Raw genomic sequence first — 19,633 nt, forward strand, 5'->3', positions numbered from 1 at the left:
TATATAAGTGTGTATGTGAGTGTATATGAGTGTGTATATGAGTGTGTGCGTGTGTGTATATGAGTGTGTATATAAGTGTGTATGTGAGTGTATATGAGTGTGTATGTGAGTGTATATGAGTGTGTGCGTGTGTGTATATGAGTGTGTGTGTATATAAGTGTGTATGTGAGTGTATATGAGTGTGTGTATATAAGTGTGTATGTGAGTGTATATGAGTGTGTATATGAGTGTGTATATAAGTGTGTATATGAGTGTGTATATAAGTGTGTATGTGAGTGTATATGAGTGTGTATATGAGTGTGTATATAAGTGTGTATGTGAGTGTATATGAGTGTGTGCGTGTGTGTATATAAGTGTGTATATGAGTGTGTGCGTGTGTGTATATGAGTGTGTATATAAGTGTGTATGTGAGTGTATATGAGTGTGTGCGTGTGTGTATATAAGTGTGTATGTGAGTGTATATGAGTGTGTATATGAGTGTGTATGTGAGTGTATATGAGTGTGTATGTGAGTGTATATGTGAGTGTATATGAGTGTGTATGTGAGTGTATATAAGTGTGTATGTGAGTGTATATAAGTGTGTATGTGAGTGTATATGAGTGTGTGCGTGTGTGTATATAAGTGTGTATATAAGTGTGTATGTGAGTGTATATGAGTGTGTGCGTGTGTGTATATGAGTGTGTATATAAGTGTGTATGTGAGTGTATATGAGTGTGTATGTGAGTGTATATGAGTGTGTGCGTGGTGTATATGAGTGTGTATGTGAGTGTATATGAGTGTGTGCGTGTGTATATAAGTGTGTATATAAGTGTGTATGTGAGTGTATGAGTGTGTGCGTGTGTGTATATAAGTGTGTATATAAGTGTGTATGTGAGTGTATATGAGTGTGTGCGTGTGTGTATATGAGTGTGTATGTGAGTGTATATGTGAGTGTATGAGTGTGTATGTGAGTGTATATAAGTGTGTATGTGAGTGTATATAAGTGTGTATGTGAGTGTATATGAGTGTGTGCGTGTGTGTATATGAGTGTGTATATAAGTGTGTATGTGTGTATATGAGTGTATATAAATGTGTATATGAGTGTGTGCGTGTGTGTATATAAGTGTGTATGTGAGTGTATATGAGTGTGTGCGTGTGTGTATATAAGTGTGTATATAAGTGTGTATGTGAGTGTATATGAGTGTGTATATGAGTGTGTATATAATTGTGTATGTTAGTGTATACGAGTGTGTGCGTGTGTGTATGTAAGTGTGTATATAAGTGTGTATATAAGTGTGTATGTGTGTATATGAGTGTATATAAATGTGTATATGAGTGTGTGCGTGTGTGTATATAAGTGTGTATGTGAGTGTATATGAGTGTGTGCGTGTGTGTATATAAGTGTGTATATAAGTGTGTATGTGAGTGTATATGAGTGTGTATGTGAGTGTATATGAGTGTGTGCGTGTGTGTATATGAGTGTGTATGTGAGTGTATATGAGTGTGTGCGTGTGTGTATATAAGTGTGTATATGAGTGTGTGCGTGTGTGTATATGAGTGTGTATATAAGTGTGTATGTGAGTGTATATGAGTGTGTATGTGAGTGTATATGAGTGTGTGCGTGTGTGTATATAAGTGTGTATGTGAGTGTATATGAGTGTGTGCGTGTGTGTATATAAGTGTGTATGTGAGTGTATATGAGTGTGTATATGAGTGTGTATATGAGTGTATATAAATGTGTATATGAGTGTGTGCGTGTGTGTATATAAGTGTGTATGTGAGTGTATATGAGTGTGTGCGTGTGTGTATATAAGTGTGTATATAAGTGTGTATGTGAGTGTATATGAGTGTGTATATGAGTGTGTATATAATTGTGTATGTTAGTGTATACGAGTGTGTGCGTGTGTGTATGTAAGTGTGTATATAAGTGTGTATATAAGTGTGTATGTGTGTATATGAGTGTATATAAATGTGTATATGAGTGTGTGCGTGTGTGTATATAAGTGTGTATGTGAGTGTATATGAGTGTGTGCGTGTGTGTATATAAGTGTGTATATAAGTGTGTATGTGAGTGTATATGAGTGTGTATGTGAGTGTATATGAGTGTGTGCGTGTGTGTATATAAGTGTGTATATGAGTGTGTGCGTGTGTGTATATGAGTGTGTATATAAGTGTGTATGTGAGTGTATATGAGTGTGTATGTGAGTGTATATGAGTGTGTGCGGTGTGTGTATATAAGTGTGTATGTGAGTGTATATGAGTGTGTGCGTGTGTGTATATAAGTGTGTATATGAGTGTGTGCGTGTGTGTATATGAGTGTGTATATAAGTGTGTATGTGAGTGTATATGAGTGTGTATGTGAGTGTATATGAGTGTGTGCGTGTGTGTATATAAGTGTGTATGTGAGTGTATATGAGTGTGTATATGAGTGTGTGCGTGTGTGTATATGAGTGTGTATATAAGTGTGTATGTGAGTGTATATGAGTGTGTATGTGAGTGTATATGAGTGTGTGCGTGTGTGTATATGAGTGTGTGTGTATATAAGTGTGTATGTGAGTGTATATGAGTGTGTGTATATAAGTGTGTATGTGAGTGTATATGAGTGTGTATATGAGTGTGTATATAAGTGTGTATATGAGTGTGTATATAAGTGTGTATGTGAGTGTATATGAGTGTGTATATGAGTGTGTATATAAGTGTGTATGTGAGTGTATATGAGTGTGTGCGTGTGTGTATATAAGTGTGTATATGAGTGTGTGCGTGTGTGTATATGAGTGTGTATATAAGTGTGTATGTGAGTGTATATGAGTGTGTGCGTGTGTGTATATAAGTGTGTATGTGAGTGTATATGAGTGTGTATATGAGTGTGTATGTGAGTGTATATGAGTGTGTATGTGAGTGTATATGTGAGTGTATATGAGTGTGTATGTGAGTGTATATAAGTGTGTATGTGAGTGTATATAAGTGTGTATGTGAGTGTATATGAGTGTGTGCGTGTGTGTATATAAGTGTGTATATAAGTGTGTATGTGAGTGTATATGAGTGTGTGCGTGTGTGTATATGAGTGTGTATATAAGTGTGTATGTGAGTGTATATGAGTGTGTATGTGAGTGTATATGAGTGTGTGCGTGTGTGTATATGAGTGTGTATGTGAGTGTATATGAGTGTGTGCGTGTGTATATAAGTGTGTATATAAGTGTGTATGTGAGTGTATGAGTGTGTGCGTGTGTGTATATAAGTGTGTATATAAGTGTGTATGTGAGTGTATATGAGTGTGTGCGTGTGTGTATATGAGTGTGTATGTGAGTGTATATGTGAGTGTATGAGTGTGTATGTGAGTGTATATAAGTGTGTATGTGAGTGTATATAAGTGTGTATGTGAGTGTATATGAGTGTGTGCGTGTGTGTATATGAGTGTGTATATAAGTGTGTATGTGAGTGTATATGAGTGTGTATGTGAGTGTATATGAGTGTGTGCGTGTGTGTATATGAGTGTGTATGTGAGTGTATATGAGTGTGTGCGTGTGTATATAAGTGTGTATATAAGTGTGTATGTGAGTGTATATGAGTGTGTGCGTGTGTGTATATAAGTGTGTATATAAGTGTGTATGTGAGTGTATATGAGTGTGTGCGTGTGTGTATATGAGTGTGTATATAAGTGTGTATGTGAGTGTATATGTGAGTGTATATGAGTGTGTATGTGAGTGTATATGAGTGTGTGCGTGTGTGTATATAAGTGTGTATGTGAGTGTATATGTGAGTGTATATGAGTGTGTATGTGAGTGTATATAAGTGTGTATGTGAGTGTATATAAGTGTGTATGTGAGTGTATATGAGTGTGTGCGTGTGTGTATATAAGTGTGTATATAAGTGTGTATGTGAGTGTATATGAGTGTGTGCGTGTGTGTATATAAGTGTGTATGTGAGTGTATATGTGAGTGTATATGAGTGTGTATGTGAGTGTATATAAGTGTGTATGTGAGTGTATATGAGTGTGTGCGTGTGTGTATATAAGTGTGTATATAAGTGTGTATGTGAGTGTATATGAGTGTGTGCGTGTGTGTATATAAGTGTGTATGTGAGTGTATATGTGAGTGTATATGAGTGTGTATGTGAGTGTATATAAGTGTGTATGTGAGTGTATATAAGTGTGTATGTGAGTGTATATGAGTGTGTATGTGAGTGTATATGAGTGTGTATGTGAGTGTATATAAGTGTGTATGTGAGTGTATATAAGTGTGTATGTGAGTGTATATAAGTGTGTATGTGAGTGTATATGAGTGTGTATGAGTGTGTATATGAGTGTGTGCGTGTGTGTATATAAGTGTGTATATAAGTGTGTATGTGAGTGTATATGAGTGTATATGAGTGTGTATGTGAGTGTATATGAGTGTGTGCGTGTGTGTATATAAGTGTGTATGTGAGTGTATATGAGTGTGTATATGAGTGTGTATATGAGTGTGTGCGTGTGTGTATATAAGTGTGTATGTGAGTGTATGTGAGTGTATATGAGTGTGTGCGTGTGTGTATATGAGTGTGTGCGTGTGTGTATATAAGTGTGTATGTGAGTGTATATGAGTGTGCGTGTGTGTATATAAGTGTGTATGTGTGTGTATATGAGTGTGTGCGTGTGTGTATATAAGTGTGTATATAAGTGTGTATATAAGTGTGTACGTGAGTGTATATGAGTGTGTGCGTGTGTGTATATAAGTGTGTATATAAGTGTGTATGTGAGTGTATATGAGTGTGTATATAAGTGTGTATGTGAGTGTATATGAGTGTGTGCGTGTGTGTATATGAGTGTGTGCGTGTGTGTATATAAGTGTGTATATAAGTGTGTATATAAGTGTGTATGTGTGTGTATATGAGTGTGTGCGTGTGTGTATATAAGTGTGTATATAAGTGTGTATATAAGTGTGTATATGAGTGTGTGCGTGTGTGTATATAAGTGTGTATATAAGTGTGTATGTGAGTGTATATGAGTGTGTGCGTGTGTGTATATAAGTGTGTATGTGAGTGTATATGAGTGTGTGTGTATATAAGTGTGTATGTGAGTGTATATGAGTGTGTGTGTATATAAGTGTGTATATAAGTGTGTATGTGAGTGTATATGAGTGTGTGCGTGTGTGTATATAAGTGTGTATGTGAGTGTATATGAGTGTGTGCGTGTGTGTATATAAGTGTGTATATAAGTGTGTATATAAGTGTGTATATGAGTGTGTGCGTGTGTGTATATAAGTGTGTATATAAGTGTGTATGTGAGTGTATATGAGTGTGTGCGTGTGTGTATATAAGTGTGTATGTGAGTGTATATGAGTGTGTGCGTGTGTGTATATAAGTGTGTATATAAGTGTGTATATGAGTGTGCGCGTGTGTGTATATAAGTGTGTATATAAGTGTGTATGTGAGTGTATATGAGTGTGTGCGTGTGTGTATATAAGTGTGTATGTGAGTGTATATGAGTGTGTGTGTATATAAGTGTGTATGTGAGTGTATATGAGTGTGTGTGTATATAAGTGTGTATGTGAGTGTATATGAGTGTGTGGAGCTGCAATAATCCCAGCGTCTGAATGGCGGAGTCCATCCTCATTGTGCTAGAGGCATCGGCCGTGCGAGTGGCAGGATTAATGGATCTCTCCGAGATTGGATGAAATGACGGAGCGAGTCAGGAGCCGAGAGATAAAGGCGAATAGACGAGCCGAATCGATCACGTCACGGAGGCCACCACGATGCGCACGTGTACTGCGTGCACTCTCTCTATCCCTTCGTATTAAAGCACTCACATCGGGAACAATGCCGGGATTCTTCATGAAGTTCCTCATTAGAAGAAATGATTTAGTAAAAATGAAAGTAATCGATTATTTGTAAACCAACCTGCTTGCCTGCTAAGTGGAGCAGATTCAGCTGTAATGAGACGCACCCTGCGAATTGTATTTTGTTAATTAGAACCTTCAAGCAGCTCGTTTGTTTCGGTGCAAACCCCGATCTCATTCTGCACCCCAGACACTGATTAAATTTATTAGCACTAATGCTTGACTTGGCATAGCTGGACGACACACACGCTGCGAGTGAAGAAGCGGAATATCTCCGCGGTGCTGACAGATGTACCGTCGTTTCCTTGAATTAATACGAAACTGGGATTCTTAATGCAAATCAGCTGGGATGCAATTTGCCGGCTGTAATCCAGATGTTTAATCACGCCGTGTGTCTTACATAGATGCCTACATTATCACTGGAGAGAAATGCATGATTTTACTTAAAGGAGGTGTTCATAGAGCTACATAACGCCTACATAAGCCCTTTATGACAGCTGACATAAACGTAAAAAAATCACTGACACGTGACACCTCAGAACATCATGACAAGAGACGTTATAGCTTAGTGCACTTCAGTTACACAATCATCATTATTGTTGAGCTACATAAACACACATAAACATGCATAAAGGCTCGCACAGGTGTTATGTAGCTCTATGTACACTCTACCCTTAAGGAAAGCGTAACCACGATGCTACTTCACGTGTGCATTTTGACGTCATTGGGTGCTTCTAAGGCTAATCTTTCAGACGCTTACATGATCTTTCAGATTGTATTCACAGAGCTACATAGACCTGCATGAACATTTATAAAGGCTTACGTAGGTGGTATGTAGCTAGCTCTGTGATCACTGTGTGTCCTCAGTGTGCATTTTGACATCATTGGGTGCTGTTAATGCTAAACGCGTGCATCTCTTTCAGATGCCTACCCGATCTCAGAGGTGGTGTACAAGTGGACCCAAGGTCCAACCAAGTCTGTGGTGGTGGCGGAGGACGGCTCACGACTCAACCAGTACCATCTGATTGGCCAGACAGCCGGCACTGAGGACATCAACACCAGCAGAGGTAAAAAACAAAACAAAACAAAAACACAAAAAACCATCCACTATCCACAGTTCTGCCCTCACGTCATCATCTGGCCTTCATCTCAAGAATCGCTAGTGCTACGATGCACATAATCCGCTGCATACACGTTATCTGAAAGCAGCCTACAACCTGCAGCCTACCACGCATGCTAATGGACTGTCTTACAGTCTGCTATAGGACTTAGCCGAGATTTGACTGAGATCTCGGACAGGGTGACAAGTAATAATCGTAAAAAAAACAAAACAACACTGAAATCGTCTACGCTGGTTTACGTAAAATGATCAAATGAATACGAATGAGAGAGAAGAGGATGGACAGAGGAAGGGAACGCGACAGAGGAGGAGGAGGAGGAGGAGGAGGAGGAGGAAGAGGAGGCACTTATCCCTGTCCTGACCTGCCAGGGCTGGAGGGTTAATCCCTGTGCTTCCATCTCATCCATCGTGGTTATTCCAAGTGATGTCAGCAGGCAGTGATTGGCTAGAGCCGGTCTGAGACGTGTGGGAAAGAGGAGACCTGTGGGCGGGGACTAGCGAGAGCTCCAGTGCCATCTGCTTTAATTCAGTTATGTAAAGAGGAGCAGTAATACACTGCGATCATGACTCTCATAACTCTCTTTAACACTTCGGTTATTAAAGAGTTCACATAATGGCCGCTTCCTCGCTTCTCTACCATGTAATATACAGGAATTAATATATTACTTTTCACAGAAGGTACTAAACGGAACCTTTAATTAAGTACAACACGCCATTACGTTCTACCTCATGTAGTGAGCATAAATAGAGAATCCGGAGATATTATATAGACCACCAGGGATCCGCCTGACCTTAGAGTTCTTAGGCTCTTAGAATCTTTATACTCCGAGCACACGCTCTTACAAAAAAAGATTTCCTCAAGGGTTCTTTGAATCAGTAGGGATCTTTAAGGGTTCTTCTTCCAGAGGGAGGAATGTAAGAAACTTTTTTTTTTTTGGTCCCAGTTTCTACTTCCTACTTCCAGTTACTTGAATTCCTTGGATAGATACAAGGTGAAACATCAGGAGGACATGAATGTTCCATGTGGAACTTCTTTAGGAAGCTAAGAGACCATAATTATGCAAAGAAACCTCAGGGAACCAATGGCACATATGAAACCTTCATGTCTTTTTCCTCCCCGAAGAGCAAATCTTGATGTTTCAACGTGGAACATCTATAGCAGCTAATAGCCCTGAATTATCCAAAGAACCATTATGGAATCCTTGGAGAAATGCAAACGAGTGTATACTCGGGTTCCATGTGAATACTTCAAGGTTTTTCCTAGAAGGCTTAGATCAAAAAATTACTTTTATGATCTATACCTGTAGGAAAAACCTTGAAGTGTCCACACGAAGCCCAGGTGTACACTCCTGCATTTGCATTGCTCCAAGGATTCCATAATTAAACGTGGAACCCCTTTAGGAAGAGCACATAATCATGCAAAGAACCCCTGACAAACTCTCTGAAAAACATGAATGGGTGTATATTTGGGGTCTACATGGAAACCTCAAGGGTTCTTCCAGAAGGATAAACTAAAAAAAAAAAAAAACTTCTACGGGGATACGTCTACTTTCTCAAAGTGCTTTGTAAGTTTCCCAAAACTTGGGAATGTGCTTGATAAACCATCAGGAGATCAAGTCCTCACTTGGCCCACAGGAGCATCTTAAGGCTCCATGTGAAACACCTTTAGAAAGCATAGAGCCCTGTAATCATCATACGAGTGTATGTAGAAACTTTAAGGTTCCCCCAGAAGGACAAACCAATGAGTATGCTGCTCATCACCAACTATGCAAAGTTATTAAAATCCTTGGTGAGGATGATGATGAAACATCAGGAGGCCATGTCCTCACAGAGTCTATACTCATCCACATGCACCTTCCAAGGGGACCAACCAAAGAACCATTTTGTCCTCACTTGGCCCTCAAGAGCGCCTTGAAGATTCCATGTGGAAATATTTCAGGAACTGAAGACTTCACAGACTTTAACTTCACAATGGTTTCTCAAGGGTTCTCTGGAGCATAAATGGCTTTTAGCTTCCTAAACGGGGCCTTGGAAGAAGAGGTAAGAGTGTATTCTTCTGCTATGAGTATACTTCCAGCTTCGCACCAAGATGAACCCTTTGATAAATGAGTAAGAGTACATACTTGGTTGCACATGGAACTTCCTATAGGTTCTTTGGATTATAACAGGCTTTTAGCTTCCTAAAGGGCTATAATTTGGAACCAAGGGGCCTTTTGTATACTTTTATTTTCCAATTGTTAGTCATTGTGAGTACCAATTGTTCAAAATTACTTGAATCCTTGGGTAAGTACAAGATACAACATCAGGAGGACTCAGCCGTCAGGAGCAAGTAAAGGGTTCCATATGGACCCCTATTAGGACGCTAAGAGCGCTTCCAAGCATATACTCAGGCTCCACATGGCATCTTCAAGGATTTTCATAGAAGAGCAAACTAAAGGACCTTATTTAAATTCAATATACTTCCACTTTCTGCTCAGCACCAAAGTTCTTCAAGTCCTTAGCAAGGTACAAGGTGAACCTTCAGCAGAGCATATCCTCACTTGGCTCTCAGGAGCACTTTCTTTTCAGCTAACTTGAAGGAGAAAGATTACCAGGCTATTAGTGGTGCTAATCTGGTGTAAACCCTCTTTACAAACTCAAAAATAGATCCACCAAGCACTGAGAATGCCACAGAAAAGACAGATAGCAAGAGTGTTCGCAGTCAAAATGTCAGCGTTCCATCACTCTTAGTTCTGTATGAAGACGTACTGATAACCTGTCACCTTTTATCTTATGTTCCATAGACCAAGCCATGCCATTTTCACACTAAATCATATTTCTGGTTAGGAAATATATATATATATATATAAAACTCACCAGTTGACCAACATGGCAGCATTGTTCTCTGCGATGAAAGGAAGTTCTCCGTAAACACTCCAGAAGCTGAGCAGGAAGATCCACCACTGTGGCATGTTTGCCTCCTCTCAGAAGGGTTCCACCTGATCGTGAACATCCAAGAAAACCTTCCTGAATCCCAGGATGGGTTTTCTCCAGCTCATAGGAGCATGGGGTAAGTCTAGAGGGGGGTGATCTGGACGTGCTGACCTCCTTTCATGGAGGATGATGTCAGTCCTGGGTACATAATGAGTCTTGGTGAGATCCTGGAGATCCTGGAGATTTTACTTTAACAGCAGTAATTTTTTTCCCCCTTCGTTATCTGATCTAGTTGCTTAGGAGTGTAACGTTTTCTGATTTTTTTCCCTCTGTCTCGACGTGCCATACGTGGCTGGCCCAGCGCGAGTGACCGGGATAAAGCGAGTGAGTTTGAGAGCTGCAGGATGAGGATTACGACAAGGGATTAGTGCGACGCAAAAATCCGATTTTGCCAGGAGAAAGCAGCAGTCATCAGTGGATTTTCTTTCGGGTTATCAGTCGCCGTGGCTTGAAAGGATTTTTACATTTTTTTTTTTTTTTTATAAACCTCCAAATGAATTCTTTGCTTGTTTAACAGGATATACGTAACACTTATTTATTTATTTTTTTCAAAATTTCCCATTAATATTGTACCTCCTGTTATCCCAGCATGAGTGTGCCTGACGTACGTGGTCGTTACGTAGTAACACGATTCATCGGATTTGTATCTTCACGTATTTAAAGGAATACTCCGAGGTTCTAGCCTAATCTCCATTTCCTGCGTCTGTACTGTGTGTGTTGGATTACAACATTACAGAATGACAACAAGTCTCCCAACTCTTATATTAATGCGATTGTTCTGATACGTTATCGTTTCCATAGCAACAGCTCGTTCGCAGGGACGTGTACGGGATATACGCTCCACATAAAGAGATTAAAGAAAGACGTTATTTAGCGACGTCGAATAAGTTATCGATATGGTGAAGATGATGAAGATGAAGATATGACAAGCCGCATCTTTTTAAATACATATTAACCTGACAGTCGTATGTTACTTATTAATTAAAGCAGTCTTATGTCAGCTGACGCCTACTTATAACATGTTCATGAAGATCTATGACAATGTCTTGACACTACTATCCTACTTATAAGATTTTTAATTATTATTATTATTATTTTTTACAACTACCTATCATATGGAATTATGTCATGACCCTAATATTATTATGTTTAACGTCTCTGGCTTTTGAGCGCAGTGTCTCTCTTATTTCTGCTCGTAAACTACTTATGAATGCTTATGACGATATCCAGGCGCTATTTTCTCTGGCTCGTAAATAAAGTGAACTCTCACGTCTGCTTATAAGTTTTTTTTATGACTAGCTTTGGCAATGTATTGGCACCATAATGGCAGTGTTAGGGATATTTTCTCTGGCTCTTCAATAAGACGAGATCTGTTCATAACCTTTTTATGAATGCCTATGTCCATGTCATGACACCTGAATCTGGTTCTTAATTAACATGAGTCTTCTATTTCCTGATGTTTGCTGAGTCATATGGTCAGTGTGTAACTATATACTATATAACTTATAACTGTAACTATATATTCTGTATACCAGAAGTGCACTAAGAGTCAGTTATCGTGTCATAACACAATCTTGTGTCTGTTGTTTTATCACGTGAAAATGCTTCATGCTTTCTTTAGGTCTGTTTACGTTAAGGTATGTGTTACGTAGCCCTATGAACACTACCATTTAACACGTTTTGCCACATTCTCTAACACGTTTGCGAGTATAAAAGTGACTTTCAGAGGGTTACATAACACCTACATAAGCCCTTTATAACAACTGGCATCAAAATTGACAAATGTTGTCTTCATTTCAGTTACCGCCTGGCGGAATAATCCTTTATAAATGTTGCATTATGTAAGTTTATGTCAGTGGACATAAAGGGTTTGTATGTATTTGCTATGTAATCTTTTGAGTACTATGTTTTATGTAAATGTTGATGCATTGTCGATCAGAGTGCTCATGGTGTTCATAGGGCTGCATAACACCGACGTAATCCCTTCAGGACGACTGACATCAGTATTAATTAATGAATGCTGTCTTTATGTCAGCCGCCGCCTGATGGAATTTCCCTTTGTAAATGTTTATGTAGGCTTTTGTGGCTTCAGCGTTCATAAAGGGCTTATGTAGGTGTTGTGTAGCCTTATGAACACTACTCTCAATGAAGTGTTACCACATTTGCACAACATTTCTGGAAATCTCTCTCTGGTAGCTTGCACTTATCCTCCAGAATTTAATCACACACGCTGTCCCTCCCTTTATCTATCACTCATCTGTTGTCTGCTCCCTCGCTTATCTTTCTATCCTCCCCTCCAACCCCCCGTTTACACAGGCCTCTACACAGTGATGATGGCTCACTTCTACCTGAAGAGAAAGATCGGATACTTCGTCATCCAGACCTACATGCCGTGCTTCATGACCGTCATTCTGTCCCAGGTCTCCTTCTGGCTGAACCGGGAGTCTGTCCCTGCGAGGACGGTGTTTGGTCAGTGACAACACTTCTTGACCCTCTTTGCACTCCCAGTAAAGCTGCTTTTCCACAGTTTCCTTTGGGAATTCTGCCGGCGCTGTCCTCGGCTCTTAATTCGTTTAAAGTCGAACAGGTCGATAATGCTCATCAAAATGGAAAGCAGAATTGACTTGCGCAGACGGATGGAATGAAGAGCTGATGAGCTCGAGACGAAACGCTTTGGAATTAGCTCTACTTCTCCTGAGCAGTTCTGTAACAAGCCCGATTTATTTCCTCGGTTTAAAGGGGAGGGGCTTAAGTGAAATTTGACCAGCTAACTTGACCAGAATGTAAAAAGTCATCAGATTACTAATTACTTTACTTTCACGTTACTTTCAAAACCTGTCAAACCTAAAAAAATACACTACAAAGCGAAACTCGTAGTTCTTTCAGAGTTCAAGCCCCAGCCAAGCTACTACAGTTGGGCCCTTGAGCAAGGCCCTTAACTCTCAATTGCTCAGTTGTATAGATGTAAGTGGATAAGGGTTAGGGTTAGCCTAGCGTCTAGCCTAGCGTCTGCCGAATGCCGTAAATGTAATGCCTACTAACTACTTAATGATCTGACAGTTTAACCAGCGAACATTAGCTAAAACATCAAGCTCACTAGCAAGCTGATTATTATAATCTGTCATTAAAATAATTCGATATATATTTGCTAATTAGCCAAACTATTAATTGTGTAAAACCAATACCCAATAACCAATTTCCTATTGTGTAATAACATCTCTTATCTATGTTCAGTAGCCAGAAGCTAAATCCTGCTAACAGTTTTCTAATATTACGCTAGAAATGATCTAATTATAAGCTAGCAAAACTTGACTACGGAGTAAACGACTAGCCAGGTTTACTAGACCGCGGTCAAACTATAGTTTGTAAGCTTGCTATTATAGTGTGTAATTACAATTATTAGCCATATCTACTAGCCAGGTACAGTAGCTGATGTTATGCTAACTATTAATTGTACAACTACCCAAGTATGCTAGCAAACCAGCTAGCTTTATGCTTGTAAATGTGATATTAAACAGTGTAGTTTGAAGTATATAATTTTTTTGCGCTCTCTGTTTCCTGAGAGGCGAGGGGCAGGACTGAGCAGCATTGCTCAGCATTGTCAGTTGGGGCGGAGCTTATTTGAGGCCAGAAACACATAAAACAAACACCTAAAAAAATGGCCAGCTCCATTACACTAAGCATTGAAAAACATATAATAATAATAATAATAATTATATATATATATATATATATATATATATATATATATATATATATATATATATATGAGTGTAATGTGTTTATCAGAATATATGATTATTACGAGTCTAAAAATTACTTTCTAAATTTACCCGCCTACCGCCCCTTTAATCCTTTTTCATTATTCCCCTCAGGCGTGACCACAGTGTTAACCATGACCACACTGAGCATCAGTGCCCGAAACTCTCTGCCCAAAGTGGCCTACGCTACAGCCATGGACTGGTTCATCGCCGTGTGCTACGCCTTCGTCTTCTCCGCCCTCATCGAGTTCGCTACTGTCAACTACTTCACCAAACGCAGCTGGGCCTGGGACGGCAAGAAAGCCATGGAAGCTCAACAGCCCAAAGTGAGCACTGTATTACTGCTATCAACCTAAACCGGGAAATCTTTCAGAGTTTATGACTCGAGTGCAGCAGGACTAAAGAACGTCACATGATCCAGTTACTGCTGCACAGCAGCGTCATTATGTGGCCGTGGATTTTGTTTTTTATATTACTGAAGTGACCTGAGTCCAGTTTCTCAACAGCATCCAGACCATTATTCATTATCATAAGCACTTTTCTTTTAGACACTTTAAAAAAAGTTATGAGAGATATACAGTTTAAATGGGCTAGTAGTTTATAAATGGAAAAAAATCAAACATTCCTGGTCCATTAAAAAAGTATCCTGATTGACTGGCATCTACTTTTCAAATATATATTTAAAAGAGCTACAGATGGGTTAAAAACATTCTAATATAATAATTCAAACAAACAAACAAACAAACAGAACCAAAAAGTAACTCCATAAGAAACAGATTCACTGTGTTTAAATAATAAAAAAGAAAGAAAGAAAGAAAGAAAGAAAGAAACAAATAGCACATACTGATCAGTGGGCTATTATATATATATATATATATATATATATATATATATATATATATATATATATATATATATATATATAAAAAACTGTCAGAATACAGGTCCACTGCACTGAAATAAAAATAAAAATAAACAAACAAACAAACAAACAAACAAATAACTACATAACTAAATAGTGACCCAAAGAAATGAATAATGCCCATTGCTGCACAATTACTTAAAAATACATATTTAAATGAGCTACAAAATGTTCAAACAAACAAACTAATTAACTAACCAACTAAATAAAATAAAATGAGCAAGCAAACAAACAAATAAATAGAAACTTTCACAAAAGAACAGTTTCATAAGAAACAGGTCCACTGTGCTGAAATGAAAATGGACAAAAAGAAACAGAGAACTATATAACTAAACAAGTACTTAAATAAATAAATAAATAAATAAATAAATAAATAAATCAATCAATCAATCAATCTCATTAGTGTGGTAAAAGGAACACATCATTGCCACCTAATGTAGAGAAGTGGAAATGTTGCTGCTGTCAGATTGCTGTATGGAATGACTTAATGATTAATGATTTATTTGTATGTTTGTTTGTTTGTTTACAATCTTTCTATTGCCCAAGCTTAGTTCTGTATATTCATCTTCTGGATGTTTATATATATATATATATATATATATATATATATATATATATATATATATATATATATATATATATATATATATATTTAAAACACTGATTTGAGACACGTTGCCAATCGAATTGCAGAGCTAAATCTTTCGGACCGCTTCAAAACAAAGAAACAAGGACGATGTCAATTTTACAAAAACAGATCATTTCTGTCTTTCTATTTTTTATTTTAGTTGGACGACGCCCCTCTTGTGTTACGTTCAAACGGAGCCGGATTCACACCTCATATCTTTAACTTGCTTATTAATGCAATCTTCACCTCAATTACCAGGGGGGAAGAAAAAGAAACCAGAAAAGATTCCGCCGTGTTCCTCCTGAAACAGGTTTTGTTTTTCTTCACGTCCCTGACATCCATCATCGCTCGCACATCCAGCAATTAGGAGGCTGTAATTGGAGCTGTGGAGGGATATCAGCTGTGAAAAAGACTTCAGGCCACCAATTTCATCCATCACCTCCGAGCCTCCAGACAAATCACATGACTAAATTACACTACTCCGTCCTCCCTCTATTTATATCATTTAGCACCATTATACCAATTACACCAGCTTAGAGATGAAATCACTTCAGTGCGGTTTGAAGCAGCCTTTTACTTCACCTTCTTTCTTTTCTCACTCGTACATCAGAAACCTTTTTTTTTTTTTAAATAAAAAACAAACAAACAAATAAACCGAGCGGTGGTGCGTTCGCATGGTGGAGGGAGAGCTTTATAGCTTTATTTATGTACCTTTTCAATAATTCTGTTCATTTAACAAAGAAGAAAATGCTACAATTACATCACATCCTTGCAGCATGAGCCCACTTTAGGTGTATATATATATATATATATATATAGCTTGGCTATGAGGTGATTTAGAAGAACCACATAGAGCTTAAAATGTGTGTGATGCCCTATAGGCAGTAATGGTCATTTAACATAAAAAATACAATAAAACCAATCTAACCCAAACTAGAGACAACGAACAACACTTATTTCTTTACATTTCTTTCATTTTACAGAATAAAAATAATAAACGAAAGAAACACTCGTACATGAGACATTTCACATTAAGTGCGACTATAAACGGATAAAAAGTACAACGTGTCGCTCTTTAATAAAGGAACGATTCTAATCAGTGGAGAGATCCTGCTGTATAAGAGGAATAAAACGCTTCAGGACGCGCTGTTAGAGGAAAATAATCCCCTGCGCGGTAGTGACGCTAACTCGGCTTCATCACACCGCCCCGGCGTTGATTGTTTTCCTGTAACAGCGCGACATACAGAGGGGTGCTCCTTATATATTTCAATAAATTGAGCAAATTGGGTAAATTGAACTGCACTGAAGATGCTACATAACATTGATTCAGATCTAAATTTGACGGATTACACCGCTCTATAAACGCCGTGCTTGGTGTATCTCCTTATACACAGGAAGTGGTATTTTGTCTTTGCCGCGATGTAATGCGGCTCGGTCGTGCAGCGTCGATGTTTGCGTAGGAGCGGTAGATCTTCTGAAGGTCACGCCTGCCTTGTTTGTAGACAGATCTCGAGCCGTTCCACGCGCCGCCGGACATTTTTCCCATTAGCCTGTGTTCTGTTTGCTTGTTTGCGTGTTTGTTTTGCGCCGGAGGAGAAAGACCCGGTGCAGTGGACGCAAATCCAGGCGACAAGAGGGAGACGATGAAGGACACGATGAAGCGGCGTGACGACGAGGAGTTAAAGCAGGAGGACGATCCATTCCCTTCTGCAGCTCAGTGTCCATCGCTTTCCACTCACTGAACTCACTCAGGACCCTGACCTCTGACCCTCGAGAGCGCTGGTCACTAATCATCTCACGGAGCTTCAGCCGGACACAACACAGCATTTGCGATTCTGGATTCTGATTGGTCAGAAGGTGTTGATCAGTTTCTAGAACAAGTCCTAATACGTCATTGTTTCTATAGTAACAGTTCGTTCACAGGGACTTGTACGGCGGACGCTCCACTGATTAAAAGGATTCGAAAGCGTGTCATCGTAGTGACGAAGATGTAAAGTTTTCTGGACGGAGTCTCCGGTGTCAGTGCTTTGTTTTCCGTCTTCAAGTCAGATGGGTTTACGCTTTTCTGCGGCCTCTCGGTAACATGGCAAGCCGCTTGTCACGGAACGGGAATGACTGCAGGGTCTCCTAGAAGAAGCCAGGTTCCCTCAAGGGTCTGGAGTCTTTTATTCATCTATAGCAGCTATAAACCGTTGTTCCTTCACCATCCTCCGTTTGGTTCTCTCTCCCAGAGTTAAGAAAAGCAGCTTTTCATGTTACCGAGCAACCGTAAAGAAGTGTAATCTCCTCTGTCCCGAAGATGTCGGAAAACTCAAAGTTCCAGCTTCGCCTCTGATACTGGAGACTCCTTCCCGAAACATAATTCTTCACGGAAATCTTCACCATATTCAATGACTGTACGTGTTTTTTAATCCGTTTAAAAAAAGTGGAGTGTCTGCCGTCCAAGTCCCTGAAACGGCCAATCGGAATCCGGACTTCTTCTTCTCTCACCATGGTGTCACTGCGTCATGGATGTTGCGTGTCAGTCAGAGCTGGGGGTCTGTTACCAAGGCAGGCCACGACCTTCAAACCGCTTCATTATCTCCCATCACGCCGCTGCCGTCGCACCGTCTATCTCACGCTTCGTGTTTATAGGTCACGAGATCTGAGCTCTAACAAAACAAAATGTCGCTTTCTTTTGCAGAAAAAAGACCCGCTGGCGCTGTCCAAGAAGCCCAACAACACGTGCTCCACCGGCATGAACTTCACAGCCAACATCACCAAAGACTCGGCCATCGCCACCATCTCCAACAGCACCACCGTGCAGATGAAGAGCGCCGAGAGCAAGTCCACGCCAGACCCCAAGAAAACCTACAACAGCGTCAGCAAGATCGACAAGATGTCCCGGATAGTGTTCCCCGTCCTCTTCGGTACCTTCAACCTCGTCTACTGGGCCACGTACCTCAACAGGGAACCGGTGATTAAAGGAGCGGTTTCGCCTACATAGAAAGTTCTCTCATTCGTCCCCTTCCTTCCTTCTTTTTTATTTATTTTTCAATCCCTTTTTTTCTCGCCGTTCTTAATAAACTGGAACAAAAAACCCACCACCCAACGTCCACCATCACATTATAATGATCAGATTATTATCCCATCTCTCCTGCACTCCCCTCTGTTGTATTTATTTACATTTTTATTTTCGTTCTCAGAGATTGCATGATCAGTCCGAAGCTCTGCAGGAACACCGTCTTATTGCCATGTCTGCCTTGACTTTCTACTGTATATTACTCTTCTATTAGGATTTCAGAGAAGATTGTTGCATTTCCCTTACGAAATCATAACGTGTTCGACACCAACAAGGGTTTCAATCACGACCGATCAGTTTATGACTTTCAAATAGGACAAGATATGAAGAAAAATACGCATTTGGCATCTCTATGAGTTTCTTTGTCTGTTACAGTGCCTTGCATAAGTATTCGCCCCATGCCCCCCCTCCGCAATCAACTGTTTTAATGATATTGAGGCTTTATTGATCACATGATACAGAACAGTGAGATTCTTTTCTTCGCATACCCCAGCATGTTAGGAAGTTGGGATTCAGAGTGCAGGGTCAGCCATGATACAGCGCCCCCTGGAGCAGAGAGGGTTAAGGGCCTTGTTCAAGGGCGCAACAGTGCTGGGGCTTGAAACCCCAACCTTCTGATCAGTAACCCAGAGCCTGGCAGTGCTGGGGCTTGAACCCCCCTCCCCGGACCTGTAACCCAGAGTCTTAACCGCCAAGACACCACTGCCCCTACAACCCATACACATAAACTTTCATTTAATTTACACAAACAACATTTACACAAAAAAAAGCATACATTTGTTGATTTCATAAGTATTTCATAAACAGCCACAGATTCTCAATCAGACTTAGGACTGGGATCTGACGGAGACGATCGCACACATTCAGGTTCTTGCTTTTGGAACCCCTCTTGTGCAGCTCTGTCAGTTCGCTCAGAGTCATTGTCCTGTCACGACATGAAGTTCCGCCCCCAGACTCAAGTCTCTTGTAGGCAACAGGTTTTCTTCTCGGATTGCCCGGTGTTCGGCTCCATCCATCCACGTCCTCTGCCCTGACCAGTTTCCTAGTCCCTGATGATGAAAGGCCTGATGAGAACATGATACTACCACCACCATGCTTCACAGTACGGTGGGGTGACGTTCACAGGTTGTTGGGTTTCCACCAAACGAGGCGCTTTGTGTCAAGGCCAAGACCAGAGAACCTTTTCTACATGTTTACCGAGTCGGCAAGATGTCTACACCAACGTACAGCTGATCACTCCGCCATAAAGCCCAGCTTTATGGAGTGTCCGGGTTGTGGATCTCTACAGCGACCTTCAGAGTCACCCTTGACCTCTTGGTTGCTTCTCTGACAAATTACTGACTTAATGTCGCTGCACAGGATGACTAATATTTTCC

The 19,633-nt window shown here is 39.9% G+C and overlaps 1 protein-coding gene across 1 annotated transcript in view; it reads left to right on the plus strand.

The window, feature by feature from the left end:
* gabra5 (gamma-aminobutyric acid type A receptor subunit alpha5) overlaps positions 1–18,645 on the plus strand; it is a 52,198-nt gene extending 33,553 nt beyond the window's left edge. The window contains exons 7-10 of the mRNA XM_053635861.1: positions 6,716–6,859; positions 12,202–12,354; positions 13,761–13,972; positions 17,880–18,645. Of these exons, the coding sequence (XP_053491836.1) occupies positions 6,716–6,859; positions 12,202–12,354; positions 13,761–13,972; positions 17,880–18,182 (812 nt within the window). The 3' untranslated portion in view covers positions 18,183–18,645. The remainder of the gene's footprint in view (positions 1–6,715; positions 6,860–12,201; positions 12,355–13,760; positions 13,973–17,879) is intronic.
* Positions 18,646–19,633: the final 988 nt, after the last annotated feature.

The sequence above is a fragment of the Ictalurus furcatus genome, chromosome 11 (genome assembly GCF_023375685.1).
Source record: "Ictalurus furcatus strain D&B chromosome 11, Billie_1.0, whole genome shotgun sequence".
Lineage (NCBI taxonomy): Eukaryota > Metazoa > Chordata > Actinopteri > Siluriformes > Ictaluridae > Ictalurus > Ictalurus furcatus.